Raw genomic sequence first — 17,832 nt, forward strand, 5'->3', positions numbered from 1 at the left:
CTGAGCAAGATAAACTATAGTGTTAAGGCAGCAATGCTAGTGAAAGATGAATGTACATTCTACTGTGATATTTGCAGAAACAGGTCTTACTCAGAATGCATTTAGACATTAATTTTTAAGAGGATATGATGATTGAATTCGGAACTAAAGTAGAGAGAAAATGAGGATGCTACACAGGTCTCTAGATAATGAGGCAGATGATGACAACTTCTGTAAAATAAAAAGTGTGGAGGAAGATCAGATCACAAGTTGATTTGGACTTGGGTTTTGATGCCAGTGGACAGGTCTACCTGCCAAAAATATCGATCATACAGGCAATATAACATACAATGGTTTGGAGCTTGGATTCTGAAAATACATACAATAGTTTCAGTCAAGTGTTTCCACCCGCTAGTTGTATGAGCTTTTGCAAGTTACTTAAGCTTTCTGTTGCTCAGTTTTATAATGGTGCATTGGGATTCATATTGACATCTACATCCCACTGTGATTACAAAAAATAAACATAATAAAACCTCTAAAAGTACTGTATATAGTAAACACTTTAAAAGCTATTTTTTATTATCAGTTGTTTGAATATGCTAAATTATATATTACCTCAAGAACTTTGTATTTTTTTATTCTTCCTATAATGCTAATTCCCAGGTTTTTACTGGACTAAGCTGGTGTTATCATTATAGCTCAAATATTACTTCCCCAAAGAGGTATTTCCTTATCACCTTATTCAAAACATGTCTTTCTGCAGTTACTCTTGAATATAACCTGTTATTACTTTCATAGCTTTTTTGAAACCTATTACATCTTGTTTATGTTTTTAATTTATTAATAATCTATCTCAGCTAGAGCCTATGTATCAAGAGGGCAGACACCTTGAGTTTGCTTTCTGTTACTTATACAATGCCTAAAACAATGCCTGACACACAGTTAGTGACATTTGATTGGAAAAATAAATAATTTTTTTCTACTTATGTTAGCAGCCTACATCAAGAGACAATTTATTGTATAATTTAATGCTTAGAACATTCATATACTGGAAGCAAGAAACAAACATTTGAGGTTCACTCAATACCTCTCCCTTCTCACTTTGGTTCTTTAACGGAGGTGTGAGTATATAAAGAATTGTAATGTGCACAATATGCAAAGCTTTTTTACTTTACTGTGTTTAGTTATTGGGTTTTATAATAAATGTTTCTGCTATTGTGGCTAGTATAAACATACACTATGATTTCTTTTTGTTAAACTTATCATATTTCTTTCCTAGTAGAATTCTGAATTCAATTGAAGTTTTACTGATGATATTTTTTCCTAACAAATATTTATATAAATATCTAAAAGAATTCCAGTGACATTTAAATCAATAAATATTTCAGACACTTTTAAATGTTTGGTCTTACCTACTTTTCCATTTGTTTTATTATCATGAACATGTGCCTTTCTTGGAAGAAGGAATATGTTTCTGGCAGAAATTTTGTTTCCTTTAATCTGTGTCCATCAATACCATATGGAATGAGATGATAAAATTATTGGATTTAACAGAACAGTGGTAGGTTAAAAATTCAAGAATTTTATTGGCACAAATTACTGGTTTCCATCTCCTACTTTCTCAATTATAATTCTTTTACATTCCTTCATTCTTTCCTCTGGACCCAATCATAATGTAATTCCTAAATCTAGTGGTTTTTGTCAGCATTCATCCTACTTGAACTTTCTTACAGTGTTTGACAAACTGCATTCTAATTCTGGAGCTCTGTCTTTTCACATCACTCTATCTCAGCTTCCAGAATACTCTTGGACCTCTCGCTCATTTTCTCTGATTTGTCTTCTTTCTAGACTCTCCTTTATGAACCGCAGGATAAAGTCCTTAGTTAAACTCACCTTCCTTGTGGCTCTTTTTACCTTCCTTGAGGCTCTCTAAGCCTCGTATTTCTTAAGGCTTTACAATTATACATTTATGTGTACAACCTTTGAATATATCTATGCATGCATATATATGTGTGTGTGTGTGTGTGTGTGTGTGTGTGTGTGTCTGTGTATGTATATGTATGGGGTGTGTGTGTGTGTGTGTGTATGTATATGTATATGTATGGGGTGTGTGTGTGTGTGTGTGTGTATTTCATCCTGTTCCAGAGCTTCATTTGTATATCACCACTTTTTTTTTTACTTATGTACTATAATTTTAATATATTTAAACAAATATATCATCTATCTCACTAAGGTCATTATTTCCCAGAATTCTCTCTTTAGTTTTAATCAGTATATTCACCCTGACAGTCCTAGACCAGGCCTTTATTATCTCGTGTCTGATTTATTGAAATAACTTACTCTTTCCCTTTTCCCCATAATGTCTCTTTTCAGATAAACATAAAAATTTCACATCAATTTCATAAAAGTATAGGTCTGACAATGTCACCTCCTCCATGTCCTCATTTAAAAACTTATCATGACTCCACATTCACTGCATCAAAAACTCCAAAGACTCAGCAGTCAGGGCATTCTAAGGTTTAGCTCCCAAACTGCTTTCCAGGATAACTTTTCAGTACTTCCCAGAACAGACTATCAGTCAGATGATTGACTAGTTAAATACTGAAAATGTCTTCCTCATATTTGGGTTCCAACTCACGGTGGGTAACAATCTCATATAAGAGATATCAAAACAATCTCTGCAGGTCAAAACTGTTTCAAAACCATCTCTGCAGGTCCTCCTCTTCCTTCAAAATATGTATCATTCTACCCACCCTATGAAATCCTTTCATACAAACACAGTGATGCCGCCCTTCTGCTTGTGAGAATCACTTTGCATGTATGATTTCCTGTCCTTTTGTTACTAACTTTCATTACAGAGAAAAAAAAAGAAGATTTTTATGACACTATTTTCAAAACCTATTGACTTTAAAGTTATGTAAAAAAGTAAGGTTCCAAGCATCTGATTCCATCCTGATAAGAATACATTACACAATTATTTTCTCTTTTAGTTCTGGACAATGAAGAATTTGGATTAATTTTACGAATTGCACTTTATCATGCTGACTTTATATATGAAAAATAAGAATTAGGGATGATTAATCCTTAGTCTTTCCTATCCAGTTAGATTTTTGTGACACTATCATTAACCTACCTCTCTGTGTCTCAAGAAAACAACATATGGCTAGAAGCTACGAACTGGCAGCAATTAGTCCAAATCTCAACTACAGAGGAGTTTCATTTGGACTGGCTAAATTTACTGAAGTTTAGTAAGTTCCAACATTTAACATTTAATATAAAAATCTGCATTTCTGACTTATTTTAAATTAGGAGAATCAGATATCATAAGTCATGGCAGTAACTGGCCAGAATTTTTCACTTCACTAGTTTCCATTCATTACTTCCATTAAAAGGCTCTTATTTTACACTTTGGAAGATAAAATATTTAGAAATGAGTCTAGAGATCTACTAACTCAAATCCTGCTTAAAAGTACTTGGGTGAATAGTAATTATATCAGAAAATAACATAGTAAGTAATTTAAATATATACTTTAAATGTGTCTTAAAAAATAGAACATTTCTAATTGACTACAAAATATTCCATGGCTTAGTAGACAATTCTAAGTAATATCACTAAGAAATACTTCTCAATTTACTTTTATGAATCAGGCACTGAACTAGGTTCCTAGCATACAAAAATAATTAACAAAACTTTCCAGTTTTACAGGGATATATACTTTTACTGAGGACACACTTAAAAAATCAAATATTGCAAAGTCATGTATAAAAAGCACTTGACAAAATTCAACATCCTTTCATGATAGAAAACTCTCAATAAATAAGGCATAGAAGAAATGTACCTCAACCATAATATAGGCCATGTATAAAAAGTTCACATCTAACATTACATTCAGTGGTAGAAAGTGAAAAGCTTTTCTTCTAAGATCGGGGCAAGCCAACGTTGCCCATTCAAACAACTCTCGCTCAACACAGTATTAGAAGTTCTGGCCAGAGCAATTACACAAGAAAAAGAAGTAAAAGGCATCCAAATAGAAAAGGAAGAAGTAAAATTGTCTCTGCCAATGCCATGAACTTATAATATATGAAAACTTTACTCCACCAAAAAGCTGTTAGAAGTGATAAACAAATTCAGCAAATGTGCAGGGTACAAAATCAACACATAAAAGTCAACAGTGTTTCTTTACCCTAAAAACAAATGACCTGAAAAAATAATGAATCAGTCCCATTCACAATAGCATAAAAAAAAAAAGTACTTAGGAATAAATGTAATCAAGGAGGTAAAAGATCTTTATACTGTAAGTTATTAAACACTAATAAAAGAAATTATGGAAGACACAAATAAATCTAAAGCGATATTATGGTCATAAACTGGAAGAAACAATATTATTAAAATATCCATAAATCAACGTCATTTTTCACAGAATTTAGATAAAACAGTCCTAAAATTTGAAACGAATCACAAAAGACCTCAAACAGCCAAAGCAATCTTGAGAGAAAAAAAGAAACAAAACAAAAAACAAAGCTGGAGACATCACAGTATCTGACTTCAAAATCTATTACAAAGCTATAGTAATCCAACTACAATGGCACTGGCATAAAAGCAGACAGGAAGATTGACCAATAGAACAGGATAAAGAGCCCAGAAAAAAACCCATGAATTAATGGTCAATTGATTTTTTTTAACAAAGATGCCAAGGCAACACCATGGAGAAAAGATCATCTCTTCACTAAACTGTGCTGGGAAAACTGGATGTCTGCAAGCAAAGGCATGAAATTGGACCCTTATCTCATGCTATATACAAAAATCAACTCAAAGACTTAAATGTAAGGCCAGAAATTGTCAAACTATTAGAAGAAAACAGAGGAAGTATTCCACAACATTGCTCTGGGCAATAATTTATTGTCTAGCAACCCAAAAGCACACAGGCAGCAAGAACATACACAAACACTTGGATTATATCAAACTAAAAGGCTTCTGCACAATCAAAAAAAAAAAAAAATTAATGGAATGAACAGACATCCTATAGAGTAGGAGAAAATATCTGCAAATAATATATTTGATAAGGGGCTAATATCCAAAATCTGTAAGGTCTCAAACAACTCAACAGCAATAAAACAAATAACCGAGTCACAAAAAAGACAAAGGACCTACAGAGACACTTCTCAAAAGGACGTAAACAACCGGTCAACACGTATAGGAAAAGCTGATCAACATCACTGGTCATCAGGGAAATGCAAATTAAAACTACAATAAGATATCACCTCATACCTGTTAGAATGGCTACTATCAAAAAGACAAAATGTATGTGTTAGCCAGTGGAGTGGAGCAAAGAGAACCTTTTGCACTGTTGGTGGGAATGTAAATTAAGGCAGCCATTATGTTTTGCTTTTGGTTTTCTGAGACCGAATCTCGCTCTGTCGCCAGGCTAGAGTGCAGTGGGTGCGATCTCAGCTCATTGCAACCGCCGACTCCCTGGTTCAAGCAATTCTCCTGTCTCAGCCTCCGGAGTAGCTGGGATTACAGACACACGCTGCCACACCCAGATAATTTTTGTATTTTCAGTAGAGACAGGGTTTCAACATGTTGGCCAGGATGTCTTGATCTCCTGACCTCGTGATCCGCCAGCCTCGGCCTCTCAAAAGTGCTGGGATTACAGGCTTAAGCTACTGTGCCCTGCCAAGACAGCCATTATGAAAAATAGTATGGAGTTTCCTCAGAAAACTAAAAATAGACATGCAGTACAGTAATCTCACTTCTGGGTATATATTCAAATAAATTGAAAAAGTATGTTGAAGAGATGTCTGCACTCCTATGTTCATGGCAGCCTTATTCCCAATAGCTAAGACATGGAAGCAATCTAGTGTCCATCATCAGATTAATGGATAAAGAAAATGTGGTATATATACACAGTGGAATACTATTTTGCCTAAAAAAAAAAAAAATTATGTCATAAAGTTGAATTCATAGTAGAGAGTAGAATGATGGTTACCAGAGACTGGTGGAAGGGCATAAGGGGATGCGGATCAAAAGAGTGCAATGTTTCAGTTAAGAGGAAAAAGCTTAGTGATCTATTGCAAAAAAAAAAATGCTAACTTCAATAAATAATAATGTATTGTATATTCCAAAACTGCTTAAAGAGTTGATTTTAAATCTTTTCACTACAAAAGTAGTAACTATGTGAGGTCCTGGATTTGTTAATTAGTTTAATCTAATCATATCATGTTGTAAATATATATATGTGTGTGTGTGTGTATGTATGTGTATATATAAATGTCACACTGTACCCAATTAATAATTATTTGTCAATTAAAAATAAAAATATAAAATAAAAGAACAAAACATTGGTACTTTTTAAAATGATAATTTGGAGAAGTTAAAACCAGTGTTCTTTCCTGTGCTTTTATAAACTATAAAACAAGCTATATGTACCTATAATACTTAAAAACACAAATAAAAGTAAGTTCTGTATGATTTATTGTTGTTCAAAAATTGTAACTCTTAAGATACAACTGTAAATCTAAAAATAACAAAAACAGGCAAAGTCACCAGTAATATTCATAATAAGGGAAAATCAGAAAACCAAAAATAAAAAAAAATTGTTAAATGCAAGGAAAGAGATGGAGAATTCGAACCACTCAAAATGTCTACAGAAACACTTGGCAATCCCCATTGGGTAAAATTTTGGAACAGTAAAGGTTAGAAAATAGTCTTCATATAAGAATTAAGCAGGATATTCCACTCCTTTTAACTAGAGCATAAGTTCAAAAGCTACGTTTAGAGTAAGGCAAAAACATTTAAAAAGAATATTTTTATTGAGCATAAAAACCATCATTCAAGAGATGAGCGTTAAGTTAGGAAGTCTTTTTTTTTGAACATAAAAATCATAATTCAAGAGATCAGTTTTAAGTTAGGGAGGCTATAAATTTAAAGATAATATTTAAATATCTGAGTCCTTAGAAAATAAACAAAGGATGCATACATCTTTTGTGTACGTTTTATGACATGGAGGGTTGTCAATGTAAATTATATCATGACTTTGAAAGATTAACAGGAGTGCATATGAATGACCCATTGCTGAGTCTAGACTATTTTGTTGTTTTGATATACCAAAACTGTTCCATATGTTACACTTCTAATATATTACTAAAATCAGTTATAATCACATGAGTACATGATGACTTGTTATAATCACAGGAGCACATGATGAATTGCATTCAGTAATGGGTCCCACAGATCAAAATCATTTTCAAACTAAAGAATGAAATTATATATAAATATACTATTATCTGTTTGATGTATTAAAGTTAAACTGTCCTAAGTTTAATTTTATGATTTGATAACTTTATGATTTGACAGTTTGAAGCCCTAAGAATTAAGTTTAAAAATATTACATAAATAAGAAAATATGATAGCTATAGAAATTATAAAAAATGAAATAATAGTCAAAGATGCCAAGAACAAACTTTTTTCCAAAAAGAGTTAATAGTAATTTAAATATGTCCATATTCAATTAAACTAAGTTTGATTATGATAATGAATATATTACAAATATGAATAAGTATATGGAGACTATAATTTTAGATTCCTAATGTATTACTGGAAGGAATTTGGAAGGACTTTAAATACAAATAATACAAATTCTACATCTTGTGGAGAAATTTATGCACTGAAAATAGTAAACTAATTATTTGAACATATTCTGAGCCTGTATCCAATTAGTTCAAGCTAAATATAATGACAGCATTCAGCACAGAATCTGTCAAGTAATTCTTCTACAGGTTATAGCAACAAGAAAGATATTTAAAATAAACTCAAAATAAGTGTTAATTTTCCCAGTATAATAAATCTGGTACTCTGTTGGTTTTAATGTTTTGAAATGTACTTTTATTCAACTTGGTCTGTGAAGTCAAGGGTTCCTGCTGCAGTTCCCTGTACCTTCAAATGGAAGGCTGAATAAATGTACTGTACTTTCTTTGACTGTGAATTCAAAAATGAGTAGTGCCTTGCAGACCACCAAAACAGAATCAAATAGTGATGGACATACTTCTTAATGTAGAGGGAGAAATAATAAGTAGGAAAATCATTGATTTAATGTCCTTGTCTAATGTGATAGTATTTTAACATCTCGAAAAGAAAGCACACCCAAAAGTAATCTTTGTCATCCTAGGTGATACTTTCTTTTTTGTGACTTACAAGCATTTTTGTTTCTTTCATTTATCAAGAAGTTAAATAAATTCTGCAATCTCTCTCTCTCTCTGTAGATGAGTGTTTGTGTGTGTATGTGTGTGTATAAGTTTATGAAAAGACAATTGGTGGACTTCCTAAAAATAATAAACAGTTAAGTACTGTATTATAAGTTATTTATTTCATAAAATAATTAACTTTGTAAGATTACCACATTCAAATAATTTATTAACTTAGCTACATAAATTTATTATTTTTCTGCATTTAATATTTTGATTTTAATGGTTTTAACAATTTGCTGTACATTTTCCTCTTCACAATAGACACATATATAGAAGCTGTGTGGCATTCTTCCATTGGGAGCTAATTTCATTGAATTTGAAGTGAATGTCCTCCCTGGCTATGCACTGCACTGTCTTCGTGGTATAATGTGAAGACTTTAGGCTTATTATGTAAAATCACAATCCTATAAATATTATTAATGGACACATTTGTACATTAAAATTGTTATCCATATAAATTGTACTTATAACTTTTCTAGAATAGGTAGGGCAATGTTTTTCCTCATTTAAAGAAACAGAGATTGATTAGTATTCTTTTCAAATTCTTTTTGGGTGAATATAGAGACAAGGTAAATATTTTCTTAAAAACAAGATAAGAATCTTTCTTAATGAATCAAACTCAGTGTTAGCAGGTAGCACCAAACTCCCACTCAGTTGTTCCAGAATCTAGATTATGAATAAAATGTAACTTAAGTTGTCTGGACAGAACAAATTAGTAAGACGATGTGTTTTGTTTGTTTTCATATATTTGTGTCACTCATCATATTATAAATTCGATGTGGTTTCTTCAATGTTGCAATGCCTAGCATTCAGCAAGGCATTTGGCTCATAGTATGTGCTCAGGAAATATTTATTCACTTGAGTTTAAATTGAGAATGTGTAAATTTTACCTCCTTGCTATTCTATAGTGAAAATATATTGAAAAAAATGACATTTTTATCATATTTCTCCCAGAAGATATCTCCAATCACTGGTAGAAATTCTTATCATTTTGTTCTACCACTGACTACAAAAGTAATATATAACTTACTGCATTCTGACACCAATTCTCTGGTATCAAGTGTGCATCCTACAATTGAGTTCAATTGTGACACTAACTACCCGGAGTTGGCAAAGACTCCACAAGTTAAGGCGCTCAGTCCCAGAAGACTGTGCCCAATTTAAACCATAAGGCCTAGGTGCCCTCAAACCAACTGTATTCCTACTCAGCCAGTTACATATATAGGGCTTCCCAAAAACCCTCAGATTCAATAATTAGCTGAAATAAATCACAGAGCAACAAAAGCACTATACATATGATTTGAAGAATACAAATGAATAGTAGATGAAAAAGTATGCGGGGGAAAGTCTTAAAAGGTCTCCCAAACACAGGAACTTCCATGACTGTGATGTTGGGGTGCCCCATTCTCTCAGGATGTCAACATGTTCACCAACCAGGAAGCAATCCAAGCCTCATTTTTCAGAGTTTTTATTCAGGCTTCATTATGTAGGGAAGATAAACTAAATCTTTAGTCATGTGATGAAACTCAGCCCCTAGCCCTCCTCCCCTCCCTAGAGTTGAGGGTAAAGGCTAAAAGTTTCAACCTTGTAATCAGAGCTTCCTTTTTCTGGTGCCCGCCCCAGCTTATAGAGGTGCCCCTCCATAATTCCCTTTGTTGCCATAGCATCTAGTATGGTTGAAAAGTATGAATAACAAAAAAACACTCCTATCACACAGAAAATTACAAGGAGTTTTGAAGGTCTGAGTTATAAACCAGGGACAAAGACCAAGCATTTATTTTTATTATACCACCTAGTCATCTCAGATTTTCATTATTTTGCTTTTTACATCAGGTGTAATTATCACATGATTGTATATTGTGATTATGATCATCATTTGGGAATGGTGATCACTCAAAAGCAAATTTAAAGAAAGCAGTCTTGAAGCAAATTGTGCACAAATACACACACTAATAATAGGCTTTGTGAAATACATCAAAACAAGAGAAAAGAAATAAGCCTTTGGAAGAAAATGAGACAAAAATTTCCCTTTCATTCTATTGCTGTTTTCTTCTTTTCCATTTCTTTTTCTCCTTGCCTTCTCCATCTCTATGTAGCTCTTCTACTGTTGCCTGTTACACTTGTTACACCTACTTTGTTGGGAGAAGTGTCAATGGCATTCAAACACGGAAAGCATCATTGAGAAAATTGTAGTGGTGATGTGAATATCCAAGACAAAGATAACATTAAAAAAATCAGCAAAAAAGTGGACAAACAATAAAAGAAAGGTCAGATGAAAAAGAAAATGGGCACAAATACTATTACCAAGATGGCAGAATAGAAGGTAACCTGCTCATTTCTCCCCAAAACAACAAAATGCTCAACATTACTAATCATGAGGGAAATGTAAATCAAGGCCACAGTGAGACATCATCTCACCCCAGTTAGAATGCCTATTATCAAAATATCAAAAAGACAAAACATAACAAATGTTGGCAAGGATGCAGAGAAATGGGAACGCTTATGATTGTTGGCTATAAGAATGCAGAGTAGTACACCAATTATGGACAGCAATATGAACATTCTTCAAAAAAGTAATAGAACTGCCACATGATCCAGCAATCCCACTGCTGGGTATACATCCAAAAGAAAGAAAATTAGCATTTCAGAGAGGTATCTACAATTCCATGTTTATAACAGCATCATTTAGAACAGCCAAGATATGGAATTAACCTAAGTGTTTATCAACAGATGACTGGCTAAAGAAAATGTGATATGTATACACAACAGAATATTATGGATCTGCAAAAATAATGAGATTGTGTTATTTGCAGCAACATGGATCGTTTCTCTTAACATAATAGTCGTTATGTTAAGAAAAATAAGTCAGGCACAGAAAGACAAATATAGTCTGAAAAACCTTTAGTCTTTGTAAGTTTTCATAGGCATGAAAATCTTCAAACTTTCTCAAACTTCCATAAGCAAGTAGTAGACTACAAAAATTACATAGGCTGCAAGGAGTGTATATTTCTGAAGTCACATAGGTAATGATGGCTTGAGAAAAGGCTTGAGTGGAAACACAGGGGCCACAGAAGACAGTGGAAAAGGGAGTTCCTCAAGATAGCAAGGAATAATCAATGAACTACACAATACTTTTTCATATTGTTGTTATGAACTAGTTATCCTTCCAGGTTTTTAGCTCTTTCCATTTCTCATTGAAAGGCAGTGTTGTGGTGATGGGATTCAGGACATGCTACTCCAAAATATGTCAGCTAGACATGTGAGGAAACAGCAGCAGCAGGATGGACTCTCTAACCTTCTCTCACCCCTCCTTCCCTGAAGTAGGCCATAAAACTTAGCTGACCTTCCACTGAAAGTAAGTCATCATATCCTCATTCCAGAGGGTCCCCCCTCTACTCAGAGGAGGGCAATGTCCTCATATCTGAAGACAAACAGATTCCAAGAAGATCTGAAAAATAGGCCTTGCTAGGTCACCTCCCTAATTTATTACCATGATACCCACTTTGTCCAATCATAATGCTGTACAACTGTCCACGCCTAGGCATATAAATACACAGATTTCCCTGTTTCTTTTAGTCTTTGTTTCTGAAGACATCTGTCACATATTATTATGTTCAATAAATTTGTTATATTTCACTCTTGTTAATCTGTTTTTTGTTATAGGGGCCTCTGCCCCTATAATAATGAGTGAGAAATTTTTTCTCCCTATTGGAGCTCAGAAACTAATACCCCAAAATATAGTGCCTTGACATGCTGAATAGAATAAGAAGCCTCTCAAGATCTCTCTGACTCCCCACCACCCTACAACCTCCTCTCAATCCTTTCTGTCCCAAAGCACAGGATGAAGTTGTTCTCTGAAGTTCCCTTACTGGCCTAAAGTCTGGACCTGCCAAAGAAGAAAACAATTACTCTGGTCTCTTCCTTGAGTTTTCATTAACTGAACTCACATCATAGGAAGCAAGACTGAAGTCTGTCAACACATCTGAACAGACTTTTGTCACAAACCATTGTCTGCTCTGTGGGCCCAACAGATTTTGTCCCAGGCCATATTATATGTTCCTCAAGTCTACTGAATTTCCCTGAAGATCATTTACTATGTGTCCCCCCCAAATCATTCATACCTCTCATCTCCCTTTCTTCTAGGAAAAAAGTATATAACCATGCGCACCCCATTGCATGGTGGGGCAATTACTTGGTGATTCTCCCGCATGTGTGCTAATAAATTTGCATGCTGCTTCTGCTATTAATCTGCCTTTTGTGAGTTTCAGCAAACCTTTGGAGGGCAAAGGGATAATTTTATCTTCACCCCTATATCCCCTTACAGTAGATATTCTTCACTACACAGTTACTTTCAGTAAATCTTTACAGAATATTATTTCTGATACCAATGGAAACCATATATTAATATTTATTAGAATGCAAGATTTACAAGGAAAACATCAAAGCTTAATCATCACAAAAGTAAAGTAATTGGGAATAATACAGTTTAACATTCCACACCTATCCCTATAAATCCTACCACTTCTTAAACATGAATGAAGACCACTTAGTAGCAAAAAAAGTGTGTCAGCAGCCAAGTTGTTGTTTATTTCTGATTTATTTATGTATTTATTTATTTAGAGACAGAGTCTCTCTCTGTCACCCAGGCTGGAGTGCAATAGCTCAATCTTGGCTCACTACAACTTCTGCCTCCTAGGTTCAAGCGATTCTCATGCCTCAGCCTCCTGAGTAGCTGGGACTACAGGTGCATACCACCACACCTGGCTAATTTTTCTATTATTAGTGGAGGCAGGATTTCACCATGTTGGCCATGCTGGTCTCGAACTCCTGACCTCAAGTCATCCACCTGCTTTGACCTCCCAAAGTGCTGAGATTACAGGTGTGAGTCACCACACCCAGCCGGGATATAACATCTTAATTGTGTTTCTAAAGGTGAAGGTGTCACCTGTGAAGGTGCAAGGGCATCTACTTACAGATAGATGGAAACAATATTCATAATTGTTTGGAAGAATAAAAATCCATGTATCCCTCAGCCAACAGTAACTATAGAAAAAGCTACTGATTATTTAAATATTGGAAATAGAGATCAGTTTTCTAATCCTAAAAATCTTCTTGCACCCAGAATACAAATATGGAAAGATAAGTAAATACTGTGTTAGCTGTTGTACCAGTAAATATTCATGATTAAATTAAAAAAAAAAAAAAAAAAAACACTTGATTGGAAGATTTACCATATCATTCATGGAACATTGTTTGATAGGGCTGCCATAATAAAGTAATATTGCCTGGGCATTTTAAACAGTATAAATTTATTGTCTTACAGTCGTGGAGGCAAGAAGTCTGAAATAAAGATGTTGTCAAGATTGGTTCCTTTTGAGGACTGTAAATGAAAGATCTATTCCAGGCCTTTCTCCTTGGCTTATGGAGGACTGTCTTCTGTTTCTCTTCACATTGCCTTCCTTTAATGTGTGTCTGTCTCTGTATCTAAATTCATACTTTTAATTAAACTGTCAGTGAGCCACAAATTATAAACCACCCTATAGTTTCCTTTGAAGTTGACTGCCTTTCTCTAAAGACCACGTCTGTAAGAGTTAGGACCTCAGGACAACTTTTTGTTTTGTTTTTTTTTTTTTTTTTTGGATGGGCATGAGATTCAACCCATGAGAATATAAAAGACTAAAAAGTTTCTACATTTTAAAATTTTTAAGTTTCTAAAATCCTAACTTTAACATAATGTGGTAACAAGTGGATCAAAGAATTTTCCGTGGCTTTATAACATTCAAACTACTGATTTCAATCCCACTTCCGCTAGTTTTTCTATCTTTGAATACTTTGGAAATATGTTGATGTATTGAGTTTCTTTTTTCTTCGTGGGAAAAATCTAAAAGATATGAGAGCAAATACAAATCTCAAAACAAAAAACAAACAAACAAAAAAAAATTACCCTGATGACCAAAGTCCCCTCCCTTTTCCTTGGAGCATTTTCTTTAGAAAACTTGTAATTGTAAATCCTTTCCCTGTCAAAAACTTGTAACTGGAAATCCTTTCTCTGTCAGTGAGATGGATGCAAATCTCTGAAAAGTTAAATAAACCTGTAGTCAGTTTTGCATTCCAGGAATGTTTTTCTTGTGGGCCTTGGGGGTATCTTTTTGAAATGTGAACATTAAGGAGGAAGGCAACTTGTGTCTCTCTCTTTGGGAGTTTAGCCTAGATACCTGGGTCTAAATTGTACTTTCTTGTTTGCTGCGAAGATATTAAGTTTTATTTTTCCTTTGGATAAAGAGATGTATGTAACTGACTGGCATATATATCTCATAGTTTTCTTCTTTTCCCCTAATGCAATAAGCACACAACCATGTCAACACAAATGCTAACAAATACTGATAATATCTTCCACAATTATGACCTTGCTACATCAACTGACTCGTCAATAATCTGAATACACAGAATAAAATGTTTATTAGTGACAATATGAACAAATATAAAATCTATCATGAAGATTTTAGTGCCATTTATTTGAGTACTAATTATATGTCAAATGCAGGGTGAAGTGTTTTGCATAGATTACGTGCTGTAATCTTTATAATGACCCTACTATTTAAAATAGTTCCTACCACTATTTTCCGTATAAGAATCTCAAGGCTATGAAATAATTTATCCAGTTTCCATTCCTCAAAAGTAGTGGCAAGTTGGACCAATCTGACTCCAGAGCCCGGCTTCTTCAGCACGAGGTGATTCTACCTCATTTATCATGAAGGAGGCTGTACTACATCATGCCAGCACGGATTCCTGCTGGATTTCTGATTATTTGGTTTGCTTTTGAGTCTGAGTCAATTTAGCCCTGCATGCCATCTTTTTTTTATGTTGCTAAAGTGATGTGGCATAGTGGAAATTCTCTGTCCTGAATATTAATAGCCTTACATTTCCCTTACTGAATTGGACTGGTAGCTGTATAACCTTGGGAGAGGTATCTATCTAGCCTCAAACTGAGTTCCACATCTGGAAGCAGGGCACAACATTTTCCCTATGGCCATGAAAAAGCAGGGTAAGGCTCTATAAACATGACGTGTATGACTAGTTTTGGATAAATCAGTAGATAAGGGTACAGACACCACCTTACTCAACAATATGTTTCCCAGGAATTAGGACAGCGTCTGGTCTGTCATAACAGAAATAACTAACCAAAAAAATATAAGGCATCATTTTCTCTACCTCTTACATTGTTATAAGAAATGAAAACAGCCTAGATTTAACTATTCATTTATTTTTAGAAGCAGGATCTCACTCTGCCACCCAGGCTGGCGTGCACTGCCATGATCGTAGCTCACTGCAGCGTTGAACTTTTGGGCTCAAGGGATCCTCCTGTCTCAGCTTCCCAAATCACTCTGATTGTAGGCACGAACCACTACACCCAGGTTAACACATTTTACATGTATAAGACTGGGTCTTTTTTTTTTCTTTCACATCTAGTTCTCTCAGTACACTACAATTTAGTAGTAAGTAAAAATTGAGTGCAAAAGCCATCTACACCCACACTCAGCCTGTATACTGAAAATGGAAACCAAATCTTTCTGACCATATAACACTACTTTGCAATTCCATTGTCTCTATTAGCATTATCAGGATCTCTTCCCAGTCCCGATCAAGTCTCTGTTTTGAAACATCATCATTAAATTAAATTCCAGTTCTCATTAAATTTTGACCTTGTTTTCTTCCCTCTGAGACCTTGCCAAACTTCTGTTGGGGAGGAAGTCTCCCCTACCTAGGTAAGCAATAAACTTAGCTTTGCGTCAGGTTGCGTTGGTGACATCTGGGAAGCCAGCTTTCAACAAAGCCTATAGTTTTCTAAGACCTTAAAGATTTTTGGAAACTGCAAAGCCCTGTGTAAAGATAGATTTCATGACATAGCAAATAAGTGAGTATACACATTTCTGTTGCATTTAATTCTTTCACAAATCATGTGTTTAATAATAATAATAGAGCAAAATATCTCCATCATATTTACCTGTGATATAAATTGTTCAAATCTGTCGATTCACATTTTTTAAAAAAATTATAAACTAGAATTTCATCTCCCAAACAGAAATTCAAAACAGCATTTTATTTTTACTATCTCATGGCATTTTTATTTATATATTTACAGAGTTAATTTCTGAATAAAGATGGTTACATCTAATTTACTGGATAATATGGGGTCTTACCTTTTCCAGTTTTGAAAGAGCAAGAGAATAACAGTCTTTGGCTCTGAATTGCATGAATCTCATGTTGGCTGGGTGAGTTAGCTCTGTGATAATACTGAGACTGGAAAACAACCTACATTTCAAAAGAACATTTGCATTACACTAACAATCCAATATGGTATTTTTTATAACAACATATTTATGAGTGAGTGATTCCTAGCCTTAGGCATAAAACTATATCCAATTACAACAGCAGGCAGTGCCACATAAAATCTTCTGTACAATGCAGGAAAAATGAAACAATATTTCCCAAAAAATATTTTAACAGACATTTTAGCACAATAAGAAAAATAAATTCAGTAATTTGGCTTTTATTAGATATTTTCTCTTTACAATTATGGAACAACATAGAAGAGAAACTCATAAAGGTGATTTAAGAAGTTACAAGGTTACTTTGCGGATGGTATTGAAACAGAAATTTGTAAAGATAAATAAGCTGATGGGCAAAAATTTCACATAATGAGTTTCTTGTCCATTATGTGAGCTCTTTCATGTCCTATAGCCCCTTATTCTCATAGTGCGCAGTTTTTAAATGTCAAATCTTGCTACAACAAACTTCTGAGATGAGGAAATCATTTATATAAAAATTTCATTATAATGAATCAGGGCCAAAGCTAAAGCATTGATAGTGTTCCCCAAAAGTCTCCTGAGAATTTTTTTCACAGGTCCCATGGCTTCACATTAGCTTTCTTCCCATTTGACACTCTCTCAAATATATACCAAAACGAACACACATACATACACGCTCACACAAGATTGATTCCCCCCAGAGAAAAGAGGCAGGATGATACCACAATAAATCCTTTTTATTTTTGCTGTTGTTCATGATCTGATTCTTACCTGATATCTATGCATCCCTGTTAGTTTTCCTTGTTTAAATATTTTGATACTCTCTGTGGCAGCCACTTCTGTGATAATCAGCTTTGTTTTCCATATGATATGTCTTTAAACCAAGTTATGACCACTTACAATTCCCATCACTAGGCTGAACCATCCCTTGAACTCAGGGACTAGAACTGACTGCAAATATGCAGGATATAAACAGCCTGTTTGTGTGGCTCAGTAACAAACAACTCCTGCTGCTCTCAATTTATGAATGTATGCTCATTCAGTCATGAGGGTGCTGTTACTTCCGTGTGCCTGAGTGCTTGATGTGGTACATGCTTCTTTTAAGATGGGAGCCCTGTCCCTGAACCCCAGCGTTACAGATGAGTTTTTACCTTTCCTCAGGTCTAACTCCGGAAGGTTGATGGATGATTTGCCAGGACTGCTCCCTCCTGCTGGGGAGAGTGGGTCCACCCTACTGCTCTGCAGCCAGCAGGGCCTTTCTTAGCCTTCAGATCAGGCTTCTCTGATTATCTGCCTC

General features: G+C 34.4%; 1 protein-coding gene across 3 annotated transcripts in view; it reads right to left on the reverse strand.

The window, feature by feature from the left end:
- The window catches only part of KCNT2 (potassium sodium-activated channel subfamily T member 2), a 281,008-nt gene that overhangs the window by 74,068 nt on the left and 189,108 nt on the right, over window positions 1–17,832 (reverse strand). For all 3 annotated transcript variants that reach the window (XM_031934298.1, XM_031934293.1, XM_031934287.1), the window contains one exon: window positions 16,428–16,539. In XM_031934298.1, coding sequence (XP_031790158.1) covers window positions 16,428–16,539 — 112 coding nt within the window. The remainder of the gene's footprint in view (window positions 1–16,427; window positions 16,540–17,832) is intronic.

Source organism: Piliocolobus tephrosceles, chromosome 1 (assembly GCF_002776525.5).
Source record: "Piliocolobus tephrosceles isolate RC106 chromosome 1, ASM277652v3, whole genome shotgun sequence".
Lineage (NCBI taxonomy): Eukaryota > Metazoa > Chordata > Mammalia > Primates > Cercopithecidae > Piliocolobus > Piliocolobus tephrosceles.